The 25,269-nt window shown below is 43.6% G+C and overlaps 1 protein-coding gene across 3 annotated transcripts in view; it reads right to left on the bottom strand.

Moving 5' to 3' along the window:
• Positions 1 to 25,269, bottom strand: part of TEAD1 (TEA domain transcription factor 1) — a 298,012-nt gene that overhangs the window by 58,808 nt on the left and 213,935 nt on the right. The window contains exons 3-9 of one of the 3 annotated variants that reach the window (XM_064288417.1): positions 22,431 to 22,495; positions 19,371 to 19,433; positions 19,219 to 19,281; positions 4,887 to 5,021; positions 3,644 to 3,690; positions 2,721 to 2,782; positions 1,420 to 1,544 (exon numbers count right to left, since the gene is read on the bottom strand). In XM_064288417.1, the coding sequence (XP_064144487.1) occupies positions 1,420 to 1,544; positions 2,721 to 2,782; positions 3,644 to 3,690; positions 4,887 to 5,021; positions 19,219 to 19,281; positions 19,371 to 19,433; positions 22,431 to 22,495 (560 nt within the window). Of the gene's footprint in view, positions 1 to 1,419; positions 1,545 to 2,720; positions 2,783 to 3,643; positions 3,691 to 4,886; positions 5,022 to 5,821; positions 5,834 to 19,218; positions 19,282 to 19,370; positions 19,434 to 22,430; positions 22,496 to 25,269 lie in introns of all 3 variants that reach the window. The other 2 variants (XM_064288418.1, XM_064288415.1) reach the window with 2 other exon arrangements.

Genomic DNA, 25,269 nt, shown 5'->3' on the forward strand with positions numbered 1-25,269 from the left:
AGATTTTAACTCATCACCATCAGCCTTCTTGTTAATCTTGAGAAAAGTGGTCTTCTCAATTGGCCATCTTGTCCCTGGCCTCAAAAGCCTCACCTTCCCTACTGGCTGGCCCAAAGACCTCATTTTTGTCTCTAATTTTGGAACAGGTTCTATTTTCCTATCAGTGCCCAGAGTTCCCAATTCACAGACCCAAGGACACCAGTGGGTCACACATGGGTTTGTGGAGTCTCCACATTGGTGACAGCCAGTGAAGCCCCTCTGCTAATAATACTTGCCCCGTGCTGCCATTAGAGGCTTTCCACTGAGCTAAAGCACAAATGCTCCTGGGAGAAGTCACCCCAATTGTTCATTATCTCCGTTATTTACAACACGCTGTTGGGCTTGTTCACGGCATTTTCTCCCAATAACAGAATGATAGCAAGGTAGACAGACACACAGACAACACGGGATCTATGAACTTTCCGTATCTTCCTGGGGGGAGATACGGAATGTAGAATGGAATTGGTGAGGATCCCAAAGACAAGCTCATGATTCCTTCAGTTTTGCCTTGAGTTCACCCACACGCAGATGCAATGCTCATACTCCCAGCCAAGGAGTGGGTATGAAAAAAGGGTACTGGGCTTGCTGGGTGGGAAAGAAGTGAAGATCACATACGTATGGGAAATGAGGGGCCTGGCTGGGAAACAGTGGGATGACAGGTACCGAATGGGGTGGGGGAAGGTGGAAAAGGAGAAAAATGACAAAAAGAGTCCAGATGCCAATATTATTGGTGTTTATAACATTATAATGTATTGCATTTCACATTAAATTGTTAAAGTACCTTTTTTTAATATATATATATATCTCCTTAAGAAGATAACAATTTTCTACCTTGAGAAAGCACAGACCTGGAAAGACAGTATAGCACGATGGTTAAATAGACTTTGGAATTTTAAAGACCTGAGTTTGAAACTCAAATCTCTCTGATATTAACTGTGTGACTCTGAGGAAGTTACCAAACCTCTCTGTTTCCTCATCTACCAGACAATACCTACCTCATAGGATTTTTGAGGATAAAATATGATCACATATTAAATAGCTTTATAAAGTACCAGCCTCAAGACAAGGCTCAGTAAATGTTACCTTGTTTTTAAATTTTACTAAATACAAGATCCTCTTCAGATCTTCCCCCTCAGTTCTTATATACCCCAGAGTTTGGGGTCCAGAGCAACAGTCAACGTTCAGTTTTAAAATTCTACATATTTGACAGTAGGAACACCTTTTTACTTGACCGAAAGGCTGCTTGGCTACTCTTTCTTTCCCAGGTCTGTTTTCACACAGGGTTTTTGTCAGGTATGAGGGTAGGGGGAAAGGAGAGGAAAGAGAGAGGCAAGAGAAGCAAATCCTGGGTTCAAGATACGCCTCACTGAGCACACTCACCGAATCTGGGTCTCGCTGCTGTTCCAGAAAAGCTGAGAATTCCACCAGGCGAAGCTTGGTTGTGCCAATGGAGCGGCCCTGCCAAGCAGGGACCGAGGGAGCTGGGGCTGACACAGGCTCAAACCCTGGAAGACCAATCGTCACTTTAATTCTGGCCACTCACCTCACCTTGGGCCTGGGGCCATTACTAGGCAGGGCTCATTGCAAAACAGATGACCTAGGGGGAAAGGCCAATACCCCCAGTTCACTAGCATCTAGGTATGGAACTTAGTCAGACAGTGGTGGGCTTCTGACTGAGGATCTCAGACAGTGACCAACCAGAGAAGAACAACATATGTGTCCCTCATAAAGCCAGCTTCAGCTGTGGCATGTCCAGATAGCAGAGAAACCATATTAACTGCCTAAATGGAGTCCACAAAGACAAGAGGACACAGTCCTGGACCAATCCAACTGTGACTGAACAGTCAGCAGGGGATACTTCCAAAGATTTCTTGTGAGACCCTGGCATGCTGGGTATTCCTTCTGCCTGTCCATCTCTTTTCTTACAACTGTAGCCACCAGCACTACAGGATATTCTCTCCAAAGGCGCCATGGCAGCGGGGCAGAGGGTAACAAGCAAAAGCATTTTCAGTTTGGGAAATCTAGAAGGGAGAGCAGTGGTTTTTATAATGTACAGGGCATTGGGTGGTTCTACTGAGCAACCCTATGAGCACCTGTGTCTGCAGTTGCGGGGGGTGGGGGGCACATGTGGTGGTGAGGGAGACAGAGGTGGGCTGGCCAGAGTCATGCTCCCTGGTTTGAGCTTCTGCATAAGCTTTCTTATAAGAAAAAAAAAAAAAAAGAGTACTAGAAATTTAAACACATTTGTCTCAGAAAGGGTGAATAAAACCACATCTGCCCTTAAAACTTGGGGTCAGACTTGGGGCCAGGACTTGCCCAATTCTGCCTTTATTTATGATAAGGAAGCAGCTGTGGCAATTTCCCCTCCTTAGGATTACCACGTGTCTTAAGTAAAAGTGATCAGGCTTCCTGTTTCTTTAAAAGCCCATCTGAAGAGCTCTCAGGAGATGGCTGTAGTGAATCAGGATGTGGCAGGGGATACCCTTGTGACCTTCCTGAGCACCAGACTAACCCCTGCCTTAGGGAGGGAAGGGTAAGGAGGGGGCGTCCATGAGTCAGCAAGTAAGGAGACATGAGCCTATAGCCAAGGCAAGCATCTCTCCACTCTGGGAACAAGGTGATGGGTCCAATTGTCAGCTGCATGGGGCTACTCCCCTGAGAGAGGTCCCACCAAGACTTACCTGGAATGGGGGCTGTGACTGCTGGCTGGATGGGGTACGCCTGCTGCACAAAGGGCTTGACGCTGGGAACAAAGAGGTGAGAGTCAGAAACTAATACTGCATCACCTGAGCCTCCCATGCCTATAGTCCTGACCTGAGGTTCCCAAATTGTAATGTTCCCTGCTTGCAGGTAGTAACAAGTCCCAGGCAGGGCTCTCTCCAAGTGCCAGGGGCCAACAAGGATCAAACCTCACGCAGGCTGTGTGGGACAGGCTGGACAGACGTCAGCCTGACTTCCGTGTGCTGTGACATCTGTCTTTGAACTTCTTGTCTTGGCGGAGACTAAGGTCAGCAGTCCCCATTTCTAAGCAAGGCTGGGGACATGTTTCAGGCTGTGCTCTCGGCCAAATAGCTCAAAACTCTTTGGACAAGAGGCAGGATTTCCTTTGGGCTTTTATCCCCAAACTGCTCTTATCTTCCAATTTACTGAGCTTTGCCTCCCTTGTCCCCAAATCATCAGTAGGATTTCCTATTAGCTACTTCTACCACAGGGAAAGCCGGAATGGAAAGGGCTATAGGATCACCCTGGCTTCCCCCTCTCAGGCAAAGCACTTCCCAAGAAGACCGCAGACTCTGCTTTCCACAGGCACAAGGGACAGGAACGGATTTCCTGCTTCTAGTTGCAGGACCCCTAGAAATGCTTCCTCTCGAGTACTGAAGGTGGAAGTGAAATGTTTAAAGAGCTCCCAGTTCTGAGGGGTCAGCCTCATTCTTGCTATTGGCCTCAGTAGCACTAGCTCTGTAGATAAGAAAGGGCGGGGCAAGGTGATCCCAGGTTAAACCTCCTTTCTGCAGTCTGGCCCATAGGACTCCCCTCGCCACACCCTCTCCCCAAACGGGTTGTAACCAGCCCCTTGTCAGTGACAGCCCCTCCTCACACTTACTCTTGCGAGGATCCTGGCTGCCCTGTTTGTATCATTCCCGGCCAGAACTGGAAGGCAAAGTGCAAGAGGCTTCAGTATGATGAGTTCACTTCAAAGAACAGTTCAGGACATCCAAGCATTGCAACCCCTGCTAAAAGACTGCAGATTCTGACCACCCACCAGCTGCCTGATCCACCCACCTTCTCCAAGTGCAGCTGTGGTCACCTCTGCCCGTAAGATCAATATATACAACCTTGGCCTGCAACACAGGGCTCCCCTTAGCTCCTCTTTCCTGAAAACCCCTTTGAGGACAGGGCCCAGGCATCAACTCTCTCGTGTCCTCATTGCACCTAGCAGAGATGTGAGCATCTGACTGCTTTAGCCATGTACCCATTCATCCTTCTCTTCCTCCTTCCATTCTGAAGCTCCTCTAGCTCACAGCATGGAAGGCCCATGAGTTAGTGGACAAAGCTCAGAACAAAAGGACCAAGAACTCAGAGAAACAATGCAGACACCTCCTTTGCTATGTGCGCCTTGAGGCCTTTGCTGCTTGTCATCCCCCTGCCGGAGAGGCAGCATGATGCAAAGTGAGAAAACACAGGCTCTGGAGTCACATGGCCTGGGTTTGAATTCTGCTTCACTATCCATGTGACTATGATCAAGTTATTCAACCCCTTATTTTGTTACTAAGTAACCTCAGTTTCCCAGTCCGTAAAATGGCAATAAGAGGCATTTAGAATATTCTAAGAATTAGATGAGATTATAATATAAGTGTCAAATGAAAATGTTAACAGATTACTTTGTCCCCTTAGTGGCTAGTTGCCCTAAGGTGACCCTGAAAACACAGAGACCAAGGGCCAGCAAGAAGATAAGGCAGATCATGACCCAGAAAGACACTGGAAAAGTGATACTTTATTACATGTCTTCAGGGACTAAGGGTTCCCCCTTCTTCCTTCCTCTCTTTGCCTCCCTTTCTCTCTCTCTCTGCCTCTCTCTTTTCCTTCCTCTCTTCCCCCCTTTTTCTCCTTCCCTCCATCTCTCCTTCCTCTTCCTTCTCTCTCCTCCCCAGATTCACCTCCTCTGCTCTGTCTCCCTCCCTCCCCTCCCTGTCTTACCAGTACCATTTTGCACCCAATAGCACACAGCCTTTCCCCTCCTTTACACTGACCCAATTTACAAGTGCTAGGTGGAAGGTTTAATGCTGGCCCACACCGACCCCACCACCCCTAGCAGCCATCACTATTGGGTTCAGAGCATGACTTACCCCCGGCGCCCCCGGGAAGGCCGGGCGTGGAATCCCAGGCAGCCCCAGCTTGTTGTGAATGGCAGTGGCTGAGACTATCTGGGCTGAGGACATGGCTGCCATGTGTTGCAGGGCCTTATCCTTTGCAGTCTGATCCTTGAATGTGACAGTGACACATCGACTTAATACACAAGGCATGACTACCATGCAGGTTAAACAGGCACAGCCACGAGCACATGGACTAAAATACATAGCCACAAAAAAGGCCAAAAAAGCAAACATGCACTGATGAATAAATACAGCCAGAAGGCTAAAACATACTCAGCCTACTGTAGCTCCTCTGAACATTTGCTGAGAATACCCGATAGCAAGATTTTAAAAAATATTTTTAACTGCACTTTCCAACAGAATGGGAAGCCTCTGAGAAGAGCGGACAACGTACGTATCTATTTTCAGCTTCCAGAGGGAGATTTCTCCATCAGTTACTTAACACACTCAAGTGGGGAAAAAAAGGTCCTGCTTTTAAGCATATGGATGGGAAGAGGGGTGGGAGAAAGATGTGGTGTGGACTGGGGGTGACCATCCACAGAGCACTGGGATGCCCCATGTATGGTCGCTGTCACACGGCCAGTTCCAGGAGTTGCTAGAGCCACTTGAGGTCTGGAAGCCCTGCAGACACACCTGGTGGTGGCGGCTCAGAAGCAGTGGGTGGACCGGGCAGGAGGGCGGGGCCAAGCGCATGCTGGCGGGCGCATGCTCAGTATCCCCGCCAGGGGTCTGCGGCTACACAGGTTCTTTCTAAAGTCAAGGATGTAGAAGATTCTACAGACCAGTGGTTTCTCCTTTTCCTAAATGGGTCTCTTCTAGAAAAGCCAAGGCTGATGACACAAAGCTAGCCAAAACATCTGCCAAGCACAGCTAAAATACAGAATACTCAGTTTGGTAAAAATACTTACCATGCTTGTTACCTGGATACAATAATAAACAGTTTGTTAAAATGATTATATACAAAGGCAGGGTTAACTTTCTTCAATTAAAAAGTATACAGGTATACAAACATACAATACTTGAGTACAATAAAATGTGTAATAGCCTGGTTCTCCCCGCCATGTTATAGGAGAATATAGGATCCAGACAGCTATCTAGAAGGGCGATTATCAAGAAGGGTACCCAATAACAATAACAATTAAAAACTACCCCCAATTCCTTTCGGCTGGTGCTGTGGCTTCCCCTTACAGATAGAGAAATGGCCAGACCCCAGGTGTGAGGCAGGCCCTGCTGGCACAGGTAGGGTTTCATGCTCGGTGAACATGTAAAGGCTCCTGGCTATTAGTAGAAGGTCTCTACTATGAGCCAGGCCTGGAATCCTTCTTCCCTTAACATCAAAGCAGGAACAAAATGGTAATACCAAAATAAGACTGTGCCCTTCCCAGCTGCCATTTGGGCGTTTAGAGAGTTAAGTGAGGGTCAAGGAAAGCTTCAGGTTAAGACTGAGTATCAGCTGAGAGACTGCTTTCAAGGTTTACAGATTTAACCCAAGGTGATGAATAAACACTGTGGTGCCAAAGGCAAGGTCAAAAGAAGCTTAAAAAAAAAAAAAACAAAGCCTAGAATACAACTACTGGGGTTTCTAAGAAAGATCTATTAGGTAGTCCCAAAGTGTGTGTGTGGGCAGTGGGGGACATCACTTTGCCCCATAACTGGCAAGGAACACAACTGGAATTTTCAAAAAGCTTACATTGGCCCTTGGGAAAAAGCCTAATACCTGAATAAATTTTTATAATATTTTATATATTTCTCTGGCCCTCAACAGAAAGGAATACTGAGCACCACGTAACAGCTTTTCAGTGATACACATGTGCTGTTGCTGAATGACACCTGGAGGGCCTTGGAAGGATGAGGGATTACTGGTTCCCAGGGGGGACTCTTGAGTGATGGTCTTGCTGTCTCTGTTATCTCCTTTTCATCAGATGGCATTCTTCAAGCTGAAGCTCTCTCTGCTAATCTGCTGACCTAGAGCTAGCGTCCTCAGGTAATAATCGTCTTTAGGTCTGAAAACATTTCAGGTCTTGAGGATGCCAGAAAAAGACAAATCTTGAAGTAGATGGAATTCGATGAATTAAACTGATGGGGCGCGCATGCACATGCCCTAGAGCTGAACGGAGCCCTAAGCACATAGTCCTCACAGTCCCAGGGAATCCACTCTTAGCTGGTCCTGTGGCTTCACCTGATAATTGTCCCATCCAGCTCCTCAGAGGCCAGTCTGGGTAGAATCCAGAAAACATGGCTCCATTCACACTTGGACAAAGCACTGATATTAATATGAACTCAATGGTTTGTTTTTGGACCAGTCACTTTGGGTTCCAGTCCCAAGCCACTTAACCCCTAAAGAGGGTTCATAAATGCTCTCAAGGTGATTTCTAAAACTGAAGTAATGGCACAGGTATGACCAATGCAGCCTTACTCATGTGAAGGAAGACTTACAACTTCTCTGGGGCTCAGGCTAGGGGAGCTTGGAAAATGGCAGCTGAGACTTCTTGCCGGCTTGGCTGATTGAATTCTGAGGAATAACTACAAAAGACTTGTGGGCTTGGCTTTACTCCAAAAGAACATGATGGGGCCTCTCACAGACCTGAGGCCCCGTGTTTATGAAATGCTGATGACAGAGGGGCGATTCTGCTTGTCCAATACAGAGCGCATTTATGCACAGTTGGGTGGGGCAATTCATGAATCCACAGCCCAGGTCCAAACGGAAATTCGCTCCTTGCATCTCCATAACCCACTTTATTCTTTTAGAGTTGCCTGAAATGTTATCCTTTGCTAGGCTTATTGAAAAATTCTTCAAAATGTTTATAAACGTTTGCTCTTTTTATTTTTTAACAGGGTTATTAGTCAGTGAGGGAAAGAAGAAAAGTAACCATCTTTGCTGTTTATGTCACACAACCTCAGAACATGATCTTTTTCTTTTGTTAAACAGAATAAGGTTTGGTTCTCTCGTTACCCAGCATTCTACCAGGTACCGAAATGACAACAAAAATTCAAAAGCAGAAGAGCAAAATCACTGCTTCTATACCATGGACTTGCTCTATGACAGTAAAAGGTGTACTTGCTAGGGAGAGTCAGGTGACCTGCTTCCAAACTTGTCCCTGACATTAATGAGCCGCATTACCTGGGCAAATCATTTAATGCTGTCTACTGTCAACTCCTTTACCTACAAAACAAAGAGTTCCACTCTATTCCATAGAGCTCAGAATAAAATATCCATGAGTGTGAGTTCCATTATAAGCAAAAATATCTTAATACATATAGCCAAAAACCTACTAATGAGAAGATAGCAAGATGTTAAAAATTGGGCAGCTCTCAGCTGCGTATCCTAACAGAGAGGAAGCCAAGTGCAAAGAAGAAATTTTATCTCAAGTAGAGGTTCTTTCTGCACTTGACCTACCTATTTGAGAATGGGCAATTTTCTGCAAATGGACTAAAACGTTTATATCAGCGATTTCCTACCTTTTGTTGCGGAGACACTCTGACTACTCATTTAATTTTATAACACCTCCCCTTTATATACGATATACATTTGAAAACTAAAAGAATTAGAAATTTTTGCTTAAAATCTAAAGTAACCCTGGAGATAATAAGCACTACCAGGGATATCTCAAAATCAGAACTGAGAGCTTGGCTGTAGACCCACTTATCCTGAAATGGGAGTACAGACAGATGCCAAGCTAAGAGATTTCAACGGAAGGATCTCTAAATTGTCATTTTCAGCCCAGAGACACATGCCTGGCTTTGAAAAAATTATAACTCTAAATGTCAGACCTGAGTAAATTGCTTCTCTGTGTTGCTCTGGTCTAATATCCTGGACATTTGAACATTCCAGTCTATCCTCACCGCTCACCCCCAGACTAAAGCGGGGCGGGCGGGGGGGGCTAACTACCCAAATAACTCAAGCTTAAGTAAATTTAAAAACATATGCTACATTTGATTACCATACTAATTTTATTCTAAGATGTTTTCATGCCAACACTTCTGAGATGTAGATAAGATTTACAAAGGATAAGCACATTAAACTTTTATCTTGAGGAAGTGTAATTAAGTCAATCCTATGCATTACACTCTGTGGGGTCTTGTTGTGTGTCTCCAGTTGATTCTATCTCATAGCAACCCTATAGGACAGAGTAGAACTGTCCCATAGGGTTCCCAAGGCTGTAATCTTTACAGAAGCAGACTGCCCATCTGTCTCCTTCAGAGCAGCTGGTAGGTTCGAACTGCCAACCTTTTGGTTAGCAGACAAGCGCTTTATCACTGTGCCACCAGTTACAGAAAATACCCTGAGAAAGTGTGTATGTATACATATGATCATGTATGAACAAGAAAAATGTGTTTCACAAAAAAGCATGGACAGGTTTGCACTATTACTGATTCTGTCTCTTCTTTCCGACAATTACAAAAAATGAGGCCACCAAATAGTTGAAGGTTTGAGGGGTGGTGGAAGAAATTGTAAAATCTCCCTTGTCCAACTGAACCCTAGCCCACGCCCAAGACCTGGAATGGGGAAAGTACTCATGCATCAGGAAACATAGATCTAGAGACTGTTGAAAGGGGATGGGCCCATCTGATCTGAGAGTAAAGATGACGAAACACTTAATATTGGGGTCCATATCTCATCCACTTTCTTCACTATCCAATTTTTGGCACACCTCTGCTGTCAATGGCTTCACTGCTCTAGCCACACACAGTCCAGCAGGCTGTGTCATGCATAAACTCCTCCGCCTGAAGCCTTTCAAATTGTTATTGTTACTAAGTAAACAGGCTTTCATATTTCATGAAGCAGAGCATGGCTGCTGCTACAACTCTGTTCCACTGATTGGCTCCTTTTTATGGTTGAAAAGTACACACTGTTTGGAAAATGTCTACATGTAATATACATGACAGGAAGGCAGCAATATTACAAATGCACACGGTGCACGGACTTTCTATGAATCAGCCTCTGGGTATTACGGGAGTCTTGCCTCCCTCTTTCCCCTTTGCTTCTCTTGCTTTAGATTATTCTGGGAAATCAGTTATGTCACAATTTAGACATTAACCATGAGCAAATTTTAAACACAATATTAAAAAGTAACATGTTTGATATACAATATATTATAGCTGCCACATATAGAATTTTAATGAACGGCATACTAAATCAATTTATTCCAGTTTATTCATAGCTACCGTTTCAGAGTGAATTTAAGACTCCCAATTAATTTATTTATATGGAAGGCTACTAATGCATCAGGAAAAATACATAAAGTCAGAAAAAAAAAAACAAACAAAACCCCATGGATTAAAAAACTCCTGATAGCTCTTAAATAGCTTCCCCCAAATATACTTTTCCCAGCAATATACAAACAGTGCAAGGGAGGAAAGACGGCAATTTGCCTGCAAAATCACTTTTTCAGAAAAGGACAAAACACGAAGTAGTTTCCTAAGAAGTAATTTTGCAGACGTTGTTTCTAATCTCGCACTATGTGGATTCATGTGACCTTTGCAATGATTAGCTGTAGCCCCCGAGAAGATAAACATCACAAAACTACACGAAGGTTCTGGAGAAAGGATGGAGGGCACTTGGATTTTTCTAGCCATGATCTCTAATTTGCTTATTATTAGAGAAGGCAGGAGTAAGTACAAAAGGGCGCTATTTCAGTCAGGCGACAGCTAATGTCGAGGAGAGAAGACACATTCATACTCCACCTGACTCACTGTCTAATGAGTAGCAATTAATTCATCTTATTGTATCTCCAAATGCCAAAGACTCCATTCACATCAAAGAAAAAAAATTCACGGCTTTTACCATTGTTCATTTTTAAAGGCACTGATCTATATTTAGGAGCCCTGGTGGCACAGTAGTTAAAGTACTTAGCTACTAACCAAAAGGTCGGCAGTTCGAACCCATCAGCCCCTCCGCAGGAGAAAGATGTGTCAGTCTCCTGTAAAGATTCATTCATTCACAGTCTTGGAAACCCTACAGGGCAGATATACTGTGTCCTACAGGGTCACTATAAGTCCAAATCAAGTCAATACTAGTGGGTTTGGTTTTTTGGTTTTGAGCTGTATTTAGTATTTCATAATTGTCAACAGCTTTTTCTTTAATCTGGAGCACGGCTTAGCATTATAAAGAATTGTAGATAAGAATCTATGTGACTTGTTGGTGTGTCTGACTGACTGTCTTCCAGGGAGCCTGGAATTTAGGCCAGCTTAGGGTTTTTTTTGGGGGGGGGGGTTAGGTCCAAGTGTTTGGGAGAAGACACCCTTCTGACCTTAGTCCCTTTTCCCCTGGGAGGTGACAGCAAGAAGCAGAAGTGGGTCACCCCCAAGAGGTCAGAGGAACCCAAGACGGCAGCTGGCTCAAGCTTGGCTCCAGAGTGAGTACTAGTCCCCATCGCTCATCTCCTCCTGTGTCCTTCAAATATACTGACAAAATAAAAAGAAGAGTCCACGGAGGGAGACTCAAGTCAAGGGAACGAGCCCTCCTCTTGACCAGCACCCTTTGGAACGGCAGCATGACTTCATGACACCATCTAAAGAGCTTAGGCTTTGGTGCCAGAGAGCCCTGGGATCCAATTCAGATGTGTGACCTCGGGTAAGTCACTCAGCTGTTCAGGCTGCTGCTCTGAGAAGCACATCAAGCACTCAGCTCAGTGCCCATGGCCTTGCCATTCTTGAACCTGCAGTCTACGGAGATTACATGGCCAACCATCCAGGCTTGATGGAGCTCAGAAACAGAAATGCTTAGAAGTCTTGGTCCTCACTATATAATCTTCAGAATCAATGCTATTCTATGGCATTGTCTATCTTGGAGGCTGATTAATAATGAGATTTTTCTGTGAAGGGATAAAAACTCAGAATCAGGCTGTTTCTGTAGGCCTTAAAAGAAATCCAGGCCTGGTCCTGTTCACATGTAAAAGTAAACACCTTCAGTCCTCTGGCTCACATTCTAAATTCTGTACCGCCACACTGTTGATGAGACGTTCTAATTCCATCACACCCAAGCAAGCAAAATTAATTGTCTTCAATCAAAGCTTTAGTTCCATTAAACTAAACGCGAGGTAATGAAAACATCTTGAGGAGGGAGGATACATGTCATGAATGCAAAAGAACTCTCCAATGATTGGGAAATGCCAGGGAAGACTGTGCCTCATTTCTCATTTCCCAAATCCAGCGATGAGTGTTGGTGCTGACAATGAGACAAAGGAAGTTGTTGTTTCAGGCTTTCTTTGCCTTGTGTACTGCTAACAGCCAACTCTGGAAGGAGCGGAGTGGCTCAGGGGACCAAAAGGAGCACCACTGGGTGTAGTGATGCGTATCTGCCTTCCCTGTGGTCGAGTCCGTTCCCGGATGGAATCAGTGGTGAGACGAACAGGACTGGACTTCAGCAATGCCCCAGTGAAGTTCAAAATCAACAATGTGAACTTTAAGCTTTCTGCTTATTGGAAGGAATGGCAAAGTGGAAAGAATGACCTGTTCAGAAATCAAATCACAAAGGCCACCATGGCGAAAATGAAGAAAATGGCCCCAGGGGAGCACATGTGGCTCGTAAATTAGTCACCAATGACTGGTCACAGTCAAGAGAGGCTCAGGCCTTTCTCTGCTCTACTGAGATGATGCAATATCAGCAAGTACAGGCTTTTCTTCAACGCATGTCCAGAGCTTGGCACGAGTACGTCCACTGCTGAAGATACATTCCTGCTGAGATTAAGACAGAGCCAAGACTTCCCTTCTTGTCAGTATTGTCCAGAGTCATGTACTTCCAAAACACACTCCAAAATATGAACCAGCAAGGGACTGCTCCATCTTCATATGATGATGATGCTGGTCCACAAAGTAGGGGTGGCCTGCGGAGCTTAGCTATGGCTCCCACAAACCTCTGGAGCCAGCAAAGAAAGGAATGCCTTTCTCTCTCGCCTGGCCTCTGTAAGCTGCTGCTAACGGGGAATGGGGGCCTCTGGGTGGGGCCTGGACAACCTCTCAGGACAACTGAACATATGGAGAAGGAGACTCAAAGCAGGAACTACTAATAGGAACAAACTCTGAGTAGGATAGAAAAGGCTGCTTAATTCAGAGAGAATACTTCTGTATCCTTTCCAGATGTATATAAATGGTTGAGTGAAATTATTCAAAGTAGAGGCTCATTTATAAAGATGCAGGCCGGTTCTCAGACTATCCCACCCAGAACGTTCTCAGTCTTCTGCCTCTTACAACGCCATCTGAGATGTGAGTGGGGGGCTAAACAAGGGGGGAAGCGGGAGGCAGAAGACAAATGAATCTGGTTTTGGTGACACTGCTATAGATGCAGCTGGTGATACAAGCTCAGAGATCTCTAATTCATTGCACTGGGAATTACTCAAAGCGTGTTCTTGGAAATCAAGAACAAAGTCACTTATTTCTTCCATAGGCCTGTAAGCCACCTGGACCCTATAGGATGACTCCGTCTTCCATTTTATAACTAGAATCAGGCCTAGTTACATCTAAAACGTACCCTCCATCTGAGGAGTGGGTGGACCAAAGGATTTATTCTGGGTGGGGGCAAGACTCAGGGCACTCCCATTACGGAGAGACAACTCCCTCAAAGCTAAGCTATCTTCTAGGCTAGAAGTGACCACTCTCAATTGTCTCTTTGACACTTTGGACAAGAAAACAAAACAGCAAACTGTTTAATGAGAAAGTAGTTTGCTCTGTAAACCATCTAGAGTATAATTTTAAAAAAATTAATAAAATACTGAAAGCATACGTTTAATTTTCAAAATTTTGGAGCTCTGACCACAACTGCCTTTATTCCCTTTTCCATCTAACAAGCTGTTGAATCTTAACTGTCATCTGTAGACCCTTTCTCCCTGCTCCCTCAGTCTCTCTGTTCCCTGGTTCACCATCTCCTCATCTCACGCCCTCACCACCGCAGCTATCCCCTTCTAGTATTTCTTGTTCATTGCATCTTTCCATTCTGGTCTTGGTCTGTACTCATGGTCAGTCCAACTTGTTGGCCAAGTCTATCTTGGCTCAAGCTGCTATAAATTGCAGAGGGAAAAAAAAAAAAACTCATGTTGGTCCCAATACTTATAGCACAAATTAATGTTAGACAATGGATAAAAATTTAGATTAATTTTATGAGAGAGGCGAAAGGAAAACAGATGGTTTACACTGGATTTGCGTTTTCTCAGGGAACTAAACGGCAAGGAAGACAGTGTCAGAGAAAGGCAGAAATGCTGAGAGAGCGAAAGAGAGGTGGAGAGAGAGAAGCTGAGGTCGAAACTGGCTGGAGAAGGAGCACAGGTACAGGAAATTAGAAAAAGTACAGGATAGTGTTTTATCATCTTATTTCTTTCATTTAAAAAAAGAAAGGAAATTATCTCATAATAAAAATAACCATTTGTAGGTAGCAGGAACTTAAGTGTTTAATAATTATTCTCTGTACTTTACTTGTTATATTTAACATTTGGCAACATCGAGAGTTTCACAGCTAATTTTGATGCACACTCCCAGTTAATTACTATTACTTTAAGAGAACCTAATCTTTAATAAGTTTTAACTACCACTGTTGAAAATCACTTGGTGTAAGCTTTCCAGCTTTAATAAGAATAGAACATTTAAAAATAATTTACTGTTTAAAAACAATGAGAATGAAGGAGGACAGGGCAGACAGAGGGGACCTGAATGGGGAAGCCAACCAAGGATAGCAATAAGGATTACTGCCTTCCAGGAATGTGTGGCTGGTTCCTAGTCCAGGCCCTCACCTACCTCTCTCACCTGGGGTCTCACAGCTGCTTCTGAATTAGTCTCCTTTTCCCCAGCTTTACCTCTCTTAGCTCTCCTCCAAAAAATGGCTGGAGAGAGCTCCCCAGACTGTAAATTGGAATGTCTGTGTGCTCCCCATTGTCCACAGAGGTATCCTCACTCTTTGGTGGGAAGATCCAGGACCTTCCCATCAGGCTCCTCCTGTCTCACTTCCCATCCCATACCTCCAACTACATCCTGTCCCTCACGGTCCCTCCCCTCCCCTCCCCCCACCCCACCTGTGCGGAAAAACTCCTTGCCTTCTTCTGGGCTTGGTTCTAACGGCATCACCTCCATGAAGCTTTCTCGGTTCTCCTACACTCAGAAGTAATCATTCTTTTTGCTGCATTTGCACTACCCTGCTTAATTTCTACTATTGAGCCCATCAGCTGGGGGTGGCCTAATGGAAATCATGTATTTCCCCCAAATACAAGGCTGAAAATGATGGAAAATTTTAGTGTTCCTCAAGAATAAAGTCTTGCAATCCAATTCTATACATTCAACATCTACTGAAGTGCCTGGAACATACTGGGTTCTCAATAAAAACTTTATTGGACTGAATTAAGTAATTGTTTCTGTGTTTTTAAAGTTCAAATCTGTGTGGAAATCCTAGATTTTTACTAAAACTTTTTTTTTTTTAAAACTAAAATTAAAAGCCACAATTTTGGGGTGATCTAGCCCATAAACAAGCACTTGGAGAACCGCTGTTGATTTTGAATGCTTGGCGGCAGAAGCATAAAACTGGCCCTTGGAATTTATTCTAAGAGATTTTCAAGACAGTGACTTCTGTAGCTAGATGCCTCATGTGTGAATGTGACACAAGACCACTCTGTTTTGTCTTCTTGTTCTTGAGTCTGTTGTCCTCAGAGGAACATGGTATACATAGGACAGGCTCCAGAACTTAGAAGACACGATTTTGAAACTGGACACATGAGCTGTTCTGGAAAGGCTGGGAGGGACAGCTTGAGAGGTAGGCATCTCCTCTGCCTTCTGCTTAAAGCATTGTGGCTTGTCAAACCTTATTCAACGGAACAGCCAAAAGGCCATTGCTAAGGATGAGAGAGGTTGAGCGTCAGTTAGAACAGCTTTTATAAGGAAAGTTTCAACTAAGAGTTCAATGTAAAACATGAGCAGACTTTGCCGCTTAAAAAAAGGCTGGAAACCCACTGGCCTAAAGAATCCTACCACACCCTTCCCAGGGAAGCACAAGAAGCTTCTAGGCAAGAGGGCTCACATGGAAGCCACACCTGGCAGTGATCCCAGGTGTGAGGCAAGCACTTTTTCAAACTCCATGGGAGGAAAGGGAAATGCCAGTTTGGCCTGGGTCTCAACAGGAGGACCACAGGCCTTTGTCTGACCCAGAAGACAGAATTCTTTTGACTTGTATGTACAGAGGTTGTAACCAGCCTCGCTGAGGCAGTGTCTACAAAAGCAGTCATCAGTACCCTCTCTAGGAAACCTTCCTATGTCTTCTTAGGCAAAGCTCAGGGTCTCTTGCAAGCTTGAATACTTCCTGCCACCCCCACGGCCCTCCCAGAAGCTTTCCTTACTGGCTCTTGGGATGACTTCACCTTACTGTGGAGTGAGTTAATTACATTAGTTAACATGGAAAGCCAAAAAAGACTGTGGCTATCTACTTGACCCCATCCTAAACTTGGTGAGGATGCTCCTGCCCTAAGGATCACAAATCTGCTCTAAGACTTCAGAGCTGAACAACAGTGTGAATGAAACCCACCTCTCCTACAAGACCAACAGACCTGAGCCCATTTCCAAGTAATCGCCGGTTAGGAAGGTTAAGGATAGTGTCTTTAGGATAGAATGCCCATGGGAGAAGTGAAGGTAGCAGCATCTCCAGCAAGCAAGTGACAGGCAGCCTTGCTTTCCTCTAATGCTCACAGAGTAGTGACACAGCAGCTCTGCAGCCAAGACCACATCACCCCATGAGTTACTGATGACCACCACAGCATCAACCCCCAAGAGTAAGCCTGTATTTTGGCCCAGAGCTTGAAGTTAAAAATTCATCTTCCTTCTAAAATGGATGCTGAGTGGAGGTCTGGTAGCAAGGGCTATGTGCCCAGCTCCAAGGAATATGAGGGGTGATAGGTTATATACACCACACAACGGTATGAAGGCTTCTGCTTGAAAGCATTCTCCCATCTCAACCAGATAAAACTCTGTCTGAAAGAGCAGTGGTTTAGGATAAAGAGAGATCTGAGTTCAAATCCTGACTTTACAACTTACTAAGCTTTGTGGCTTTTGAGAAATCAGCTAAACTCATTGAGCCCCAGTGTCCTTACATTATTCCTCTAAATTCAGAATAATGGAACCCACTTCATATTGACCTTACATGAGAAACATGCAAGTGGCTGAAGGTTATGGTAACTCCTGCCTTTCAGTTCCCCAACTCAAAAGTCTATTTCTATGCAGCTGGTCCCTAGAATTCCCTCGTCATTTTATTTTGGCTCTATCTGCTAACACTTATCCAACAGTGTCCTCTATTTCACATTCCCGTTTACACTGCCAGCTCTGTGAGCAGGGAGTTGGGTGTTAACTGCCCACCATGATGAGCTCCATGCTTGCGACACTCGACTGGTATTAGCTGATGGAAAAAAAAAAAGGAGTCCATTTTCCCAAATAATGTGGTCGTAAGGAAGGAAAGAACTATAAGAAGACGGAGGTGGTTCTTGGAGCTCAAACGCTGAGCCGGTTGCTACCCTACTGCCTCTGCTTCCACCTCCTCCACTGCCTGCCCCAAAGGAGACCGGGCCAAGCTGGAAAGTAGGGGAACAGTCTTTTTTTACTTTTTAAGAGCAAAACAAATAAAGCTCTGTGTTTACATGTAGGTATTATGTATAAAACAATGTTACAACAGCAAACTTGTTTCTCTTGAGGAAGATGCTTAAAAATCACTAAGAGAGAAAAAGAGAGCCTCTTGCATTCTATGGGGAACCCTTCTAAATAGGAGAGTTTTATTTATAAGGCTTTCAGTCGAGGGCTCTATGTCCTGGTGAGTCGATAGGAACCACGCCAACAGTGCAAAAATAGAGCAATTCATAACATCTCAGATGGAAACACAAAATTGATGTGTGTCAACTTCTTTGTACATCATTAATATGTTAGCTCAGAGAAACTAGAAACAGAGTCAGAACTTCAGCAAACACTGGGGTAGTTATATCCACGTAAGAGAGTACTGCACCTTTGGTTAAAAAGCAAGATCTATGAGGTTATCTTGGTCGTCCAACTGCTCAGCCAGTGCAGCTAAAAGCCAGCCACCATCAGCCACACGTGCGAGCCAGCCAGCCCACTGCAGAGGGAACACCACCAAATGCTCCTTCCTAGCCACTAGTCCTGTTCCACAGCCAGCCTTATTTGCACAAAACAAGTTGGGCAGGGTCACGGTGTTCGCCATTCAATGCTGTGGAATTGCACTTTGTTTTCTGGCTTCAAACAAAAATTAATGTATGGCAAAAATCGGAACAAAACAGAAAGGCACATAGGAAAGGCAATACTGTGGGATCCAAGTTCACTTTTTAATAAACTTTTCCACGCAAACGAAAAGCCCTTTACATTTCTAAAACAGGGCATTATGAAGGAAAAAAAAAAAGTCGTATTTTTTACAGCAAATTTTGGAAAGGAAGAAAACAGGGAGAATTTGTACTTAAATTGTCAACGCTTCCGTTTTTGCCATGAAATAGTTTTAAGAGATTAGAAAATGAGGTGTGTGTAAAAATATTTAAACTCAGTATAAATGGAATTACAAGTGTTGGCTTGATCAAGAGATTCCCCATCTCTAAAATCCACCTTTTTTTTTTAAGACCACACCTCAAATTTTTTAAATAACAGAGCCATTCATTTAAAAAGCATTATTAAGCAATGTGGAAGAAATCTGGCTGACAATACTCTCTGCTTCGGAAGAAACGTTACACGAACAAGACCCATTTTTCAAAAATATTTTTGGAAACACATCAAAAGCACACATTATCTCTAAACATGTTTGAAAAAGTAATTTCAGAACCACTCTGGAATGATTTTTTTTTTTTTTCCTTTAAATAAGTTCTGCATCAGCTTTGCCTCTCTGGACTTTTTTTCCTCTCATATCCCTGAGCTTAGTGGTTAGGAGTTCGGCTGCTAACCAAAAGGTTGGCAGTTCAAATCCACCAGGCGCTCCTTGGAAACCTTATGGGGCAGTTCTACTTTGTCCTATAGGGTTGTTGTGAGTCGGAGTCAACTCAACAGCCAACAGTATCCCTGGGCTGCTTGGTGGACATTTGTTGGTTAAAAAAAATCAGGCTTCTGGGCTGAAAAGTTATCAAGAGCAGCTTCCTGCTGCATTTGCATTGTTATTAGGAACACACACACACTCTGAGTTTAATGTGAGGCTAGTACAGAAAGTGAGAGATTAGACACAAAGAAATGTAAACAGCTCTCACATGCGAGGAAACTAGGTTACGAGAATCCCAGCACCAGGCATTCACCAGTCACCATGGAAAACAGGAAGTGAGATGCATAGCAACCACAAGCCAAAAAGCAGGAAAGCGCATACCTTTAGCTTGGAATGAAAATCACGAGATTTCCTTCTGGCAAGAACCTGAATGTGACTAGACACCTGCAGGGTAGGGGAAGGGAGGGAAACAAAGGAAAAGCCTGTAACCATGGAGATGAAAAGCCCCCTACAACTGGGCAAGCCAGACGTACCTTAATGGCGGCTTGAATTTCTCGAACTTTCTTTCTTGCTAAGACCTGTATATGACTAGACACCTACATTGTTCGGGTTTATGAGGGGAAACAAAACAAAACAAAACAAAACAAAACAAAAAAAGGAAATCAAATATAAAATCGCTACTCCTTGGGAGGGTTTCAGGGTGAGGGGTGGCGGGGTGGGGGGAGGTTATTTGCATCTCAACAAAGCTCTGCAGTTAGGAATACACAGTCCCAGCCAGACACCAAGCCCCCAGCGCTGCTCTAAGCTTTTCAGACTGGGTCATCACTGCAGTGACTTAAATTCAGGCTGAAAGTTTAGGCTAATCTGAGTTCTCCCACCCAGAAGGAATCATGGGCACAGGAAGAACTAATTCTGGGAGGGATGAGAGGGAGAGAGTAGGGTTGTTTTCTTTATAAAATTAAAAAGGTATGGGTAGAGGTAATTGAAAATATTTATAGCTTGTCAGTATCAGGAGGGACAAATCCCTTTTCTCTCAACTTAGAAGAGACTATGCATAAATTGGAAACCCTGGTGGCATAGTGGTTAAGTGCTACGGCTGTTAACCAAAAGGCTGACGGTTCGAATCTGCCAGGCGCTCCTTGGAAACTCTACGAGGCAGTTCTACTCTGTCCTATAAGGTCCCTACAAGTCGGAATCGACTCAACGGCAGTGGGTTTGGGTTTTTTTTTTTGTATCCATAAATTGGAAGCCCTGGTGGAGCAGTGGTTAAGTGCTATGGCTGCAGTTTGAATCCACCAGGTGCTCCTTGGAAACTATGGGGCAATTCTACTCTGTCCTATAGAGTCGCTATAAGTCGGAATCAACTCGACAACAACGGGGTTTTTTGCTTGTTTGTTTTATCCATAAATTAGGAGCCCTGGTGGCGCAATGGTTAAAGCGCTGGGCTGCTAACCAAAAGGTAGATGGTTTGAATCCACCACCCGCTCTGATAGAGAAGGATGTAGTAATCTGCTTCCATAAAGATTAAAGATTACAGCCTTGGAAACCCTATGAGTCAGTATTACTCCGTCCTATAGGGTCACTATGAGTCAGAATCAACTCAACGGCAGTGGGTTTGGTTTTTCTGGGTATCCATAAATTAGCACATTCTGCAGAATCAAAAAGCTGAACTGTCGGTTGTATTCTGATCTCATTAAGAGCTCTGGATTCTGTAGCAAATGTTAAAATAATACTGACATGTAAATTAGATCTCAAAGAAAAAAGAAAAGTCCCAGTTAGCAGAGCTTTTTTTTTTTTTTTTTTGCCCTTATAAATATCTTTAATCTTTTCACTCTTTTGGGTATTGACTGGGCGCCAAGTAGATTTGCATATTATTACAAAGCGAAATGTGTGAATACAGCCAGCCAGCCAGCCTGTTAAAAATCTGGGTTGAAAACCACACGGATTTGCTAAACAACAAATTCACATTGGAGAGGTATCACCAACTGCTGCCTAAAAACATCCCCAGGATGCCGGGGTGTGGAAGTGAAGCCAAGCCCAGCTTCTGAAGCACATTGATTCCACTAGGTAAACAAATTCGCATCTCTTTCAGTAGAGACTTGTTTAAATTTAGAAGACTGCCCCAGTGAAGGGGTTGGGAGAATGACCAGAGCATAGACACCAGCAGAAAGCTCAGGTCCAGCGCTTTCAGTGTGCTGGGAATCAGATCTGTCCATATCAGAAATTTAGAGCCTGCCATTTAACAAGTTCAGTGACGCAGACTGCGTGGTGATTACTGCGTTTCAAATGACCAGAAACTCTACAAACAGGATTTATGATAATAAAAGATTCTTTTATCTTTGTCTCTGAGTTTCACTTACTCAATTTTTTTCTTTGATTTGCCTTTTGTACTTTTTTAGGTACAGAGAAGCGGGAACTCCCTCATCCTCCTCACCCCCGCATCCAGCTCCTGGCTTTTACTGTTTTCACCCAAATTTTGTTCCTTTAGGATTCTCTGAATTAACGAGGGTCACTGTCAAGGGGACATTCCCCAAACACACAATGGCCTGCCACTGTGCACTGGCAGAAGGCCACTGTCCTTTACGCTGACTCAGAACCAGGTGTTCCTGGCTAAGGCACACGTAGCGTTTCTGGGGAAAAGCCTCTCCCCCATCATAAACACTCATGAAAACAACTTATCACCAGAAAGAGAACTGGGATCTGCTGCTCAGGCTTAAAGAGATCCCAGTTTACCTTGCCTTGTGGTTGGATAATATATTTTTTAAGATCCATTCCAGGTCATGCGGCAGAGATAAACATTAAAGAAATCTTTTTTTTCTGTAACAACTCACCCATGAGGTTGTTGTTTGTTTTTCTAAATCCCCTTTCCTTTCTTTCTTTTTTTAATTAAACACTAATTTTTCTTCCATCCCCGTTCTGAACTAGGGTCACCTCAAAGATCTGTGCTGCTTTACATCCGAAAGAACCAGGGGAGGCAGTGCCTTGACAAAGGGCAGAGGAAAATTCCTAACACCGTTCTGCACAACGGTATTTAAGTTGTAACTTCATTTCAGTCACAGCAGCTACTGACAAAAAAGCAATAATAGCTTAAGGAGCAACAGTTCCCTGGACGCACATCATTCAGTATTATATTTAGGCCAATACGCAGGCTGCTAGCATTACTTTTTCATTGCAATGATGGCTAATAGGTCATTGTTCCGGGATTTTACAATGCGCAAAGTGGCACAATTTCAGGACTTGCGACTGCATCTGCACCCGCAGCTCTGCGACGTACACAGGTGCAGTTTGGGAAAGAAATGTAAGTTTTTAACTTCAATACAGGAGCAGTTCACACACTGTCCTTGGCAGTAAAACCTGCCCAGTCGGGGCATAAGTGTGGATATAAAAAGAACTCAGGAGACCACATAATGAAGGGTCACTGAAATGATGAACAGTGAAAACAGAGCCAATTCAAAACACCTAAAACACTGACGTCCTCACAGGGAACTCAAATTGGGGGCTCCTAGGAGCCAAAGCACAGACAGCCACTGCAGCCAAAATGCCTCCTTGGGCCATTCACTGACATGCAACTATTTCCAGGTGGGTTATTTTACCTGTTTTCTGGTCCTCGTCTTCCCTGTCCTGAGTTTGATGTATCTGGCTATCAATTCATTCCTACCTGAAATAAAGAAGAATTCACAATAAAGCAGGTTACTTCAAAAATAATAACAGAAGAAAGGAGAGTTCACAATAAAGCGGGTTACTTAAAAAATAAACAAACCCCGAAAGCTAAGAATAGGATTCGGAATCCAGGAATTTTAAAGTTGTAGCTGTCAGTTTATTAGTACTAGAAAAATAAAAAGGTATAGTTGTTTGCAAAGATATCTACTAAGGGAAATTAGGATAAGGGCATTTAATTTTGAACCTGGACCAGCAAACGAGGATAGCAGAAATGCAGATAGAAACGTGCTCTGTAAGACTTGTGCCTTTGTGTTTATTTGCATGTTTGTAGCTAAATGGGTGGTCACTTGTAAAAGCAACAAATACAACAAAGAGATTCTCTGGGAGTAAATAAAGCCAATTCTATCCTAGTCTTTTATTTTTCAAATTCATTTTCATCCAGGTTTCCAATTGTAGTTATCTCCAGTTAGAATCTGAATAGCCACAAGAGAATGAAGTGTGGCTGTAGAAGCCCCTACAACTATAAGAAGCTAACAGTATAAAAGCTGACATCTCCTAAAGGCAGGCTTTGCACCAGTAACTCTAGCTACATACAAGATCACGTCAGTGAGGAAAAAAGACTTGACCTCCTTCAAGCTTTATAACCTTCTGGGAAATGAAAATGCCTAAAAGTATAAAACAAACCTTCCCATCGCTGCCCGACCAGGAGACTAAGTCTCAAGAGATAATCTGACTTCAAAGAACTACAACAAAATGGGCAAATACACCCTTTGAAGCTAAGAGGGGAAATATATTAGTAGTAAGACACCACATGAAATAAAAATCCACTCATATAAGACACGAGTATCTCTGAGTTGGTCATACTTATGATTTCACTTGCCTTTACATCTTTTTTTTTTTTTTACATCAGGTACTTAATAGAGGTTATGGAATCCTATATTTCATAATACTGCCTTTGCTAGCTTTATATCAGCTCCATCCTAACCAGAACTTTCTGGCCAAGAACAAGTTTGATGTCTATTGTTGTGGCAATCCTTCATGTGCTTCACCACATGACTGTCGAGAGAACTCCTACTTAACCTTCAAGGCCCCAATTAATATCATTCCCTCAGAGAAGTCTTTTCTAACCACCCAACTAGGTTTGGTTTCCTTGCTATGTAATCCCACAGCAGCACGTCCTGCAGTTTTCCTTCTAAATATGTATCTAAATTATAACTATAAGCATAACTGTATAGTTATTGGTATAATTTGTTTCTTGTCTTATGCAGAAAAAATACTGCATATCCAAAGAGGGCAAAAACTTTGTCTTGTTTCTCAAAGTCTTTTCAGCATCCAACACACTGTCTGGCACACAGAATGAATCACTGAATAAATAAACACAGGCACTGGTGAAAGAGAGTGCCCACACACTCCCAGATCTCCCCTGGCAGAGTAAAGTACCAGCTGCAAACACTGATAAGAACTAACACAAGAGGGTCCTCATGGAAATACTGTCTGAGAATCCCAAAGACTCTCCCTTTGCTGCCTAGAATGCTCCTGGAATCATGGCTGCCTTAGGTCAGACCTTTCTGGACATCATCACCACTCACCACTGGAAAGCAAAGAAATCATGGAGTTTTGGACCCGGAAAATACCTCTGGGTCATCCATACCCATTCCCAGAAGCCTAAGTCTCCATAAGCCTAAGCAAGCACTTCTAGAAATAAGGAAGCAATTCATTCTATGTTCAAACATATTTAAAATAAAAAAGACCCTTCTTATTTGGGCTCCCTGTAACTTTCATCTCCAGATTCCCAGGTCAACAAGAACAAGGTTAGTCCCTTATTCACATGACAGCTCTTTAGATATTAACGACAGCTTTCAGGTCCTCCTGGAATTGTACCAGGCTAAACCTCCCCTCTCTTTAAACCTCCCCTCTCTTCTTCTGTTATGTGACAAGCTTTGTAACACTCCCACACACCATCCTGTGACCATCTTTTGTCTATTTTCCTTTCATAGAGGAATCAACTCGACGGCACTGGGTTTGGTTTTTTCTTTTTTTTTTTTCTTAGTGTGGAATCCAGAACTGTAGGGATGCTCCTACTATGACTGGTCCACAAAAGAGTAGACTTGTCACCTCCTTCACCCTAAACATCTACCTCTCTATTAATGCAGCCTAACGCTGCATTAGCTTTTAGGGGACCACAGCAAACTGTTTATTAGGTCATTTTGAATTCTTTGATCTTTTTCATATGGGCTACTCCTAAGATGCATCCCCTACCCTGCCTTTTCCTATATAGTTGGGGTATTCTGATCCAAATACAGAACCTTACATTTATTTACATTCCATTTCATCCTGTTAGATGAAGCCTAAAATTCCAACCTGTCAGGATCTTCTCAGGTTCTGATTCTGTGACTGAACTTAGCCTTCAACCACAGGAAAAAGACTTCTAAATTCCGTTTTCAGGACTGCTTCTCCAAACATTCGCTTTCAAACTTTTGAGAATCACCAATATCCCCTGTAGTGTCATTGGGTCTACTTCTCCATCTCTCAGATGGTTGTACAGATTTTGCAATTTGTCTCAAAGGCTCAATGACAGCAGAGCCCAGCTAGGAGTGCCTAATTATCAGAAGCCAGACCTAAACGACAGTGTCTGCAGACGAGCCCAAGCATCCTCTAGTTCAGGGCCTCACTCTGCACACCGCTCAGGGCTGTCTGAGAAATAAATCCAGGGCACTCTACTACATACAATTTCATCTGAACATCATTCAGATAGCAGAAATGTCTCTTGCT

Source organism: Loxodonta africana, chromosome 7 (genome assembly GCF_030014295.1).
Source record: "Loxodonta africana isolate mLoxAfr1 chromosome 7, mLoxAfr1.hap2, whole genome shotgun sequence".
Taxonomy (NCBI): Eukaryota; Metazoa; Chordata; class Mammalia; order Proboscidea; family Elephantidae; genus Loxodonta; species Loxodonta africana.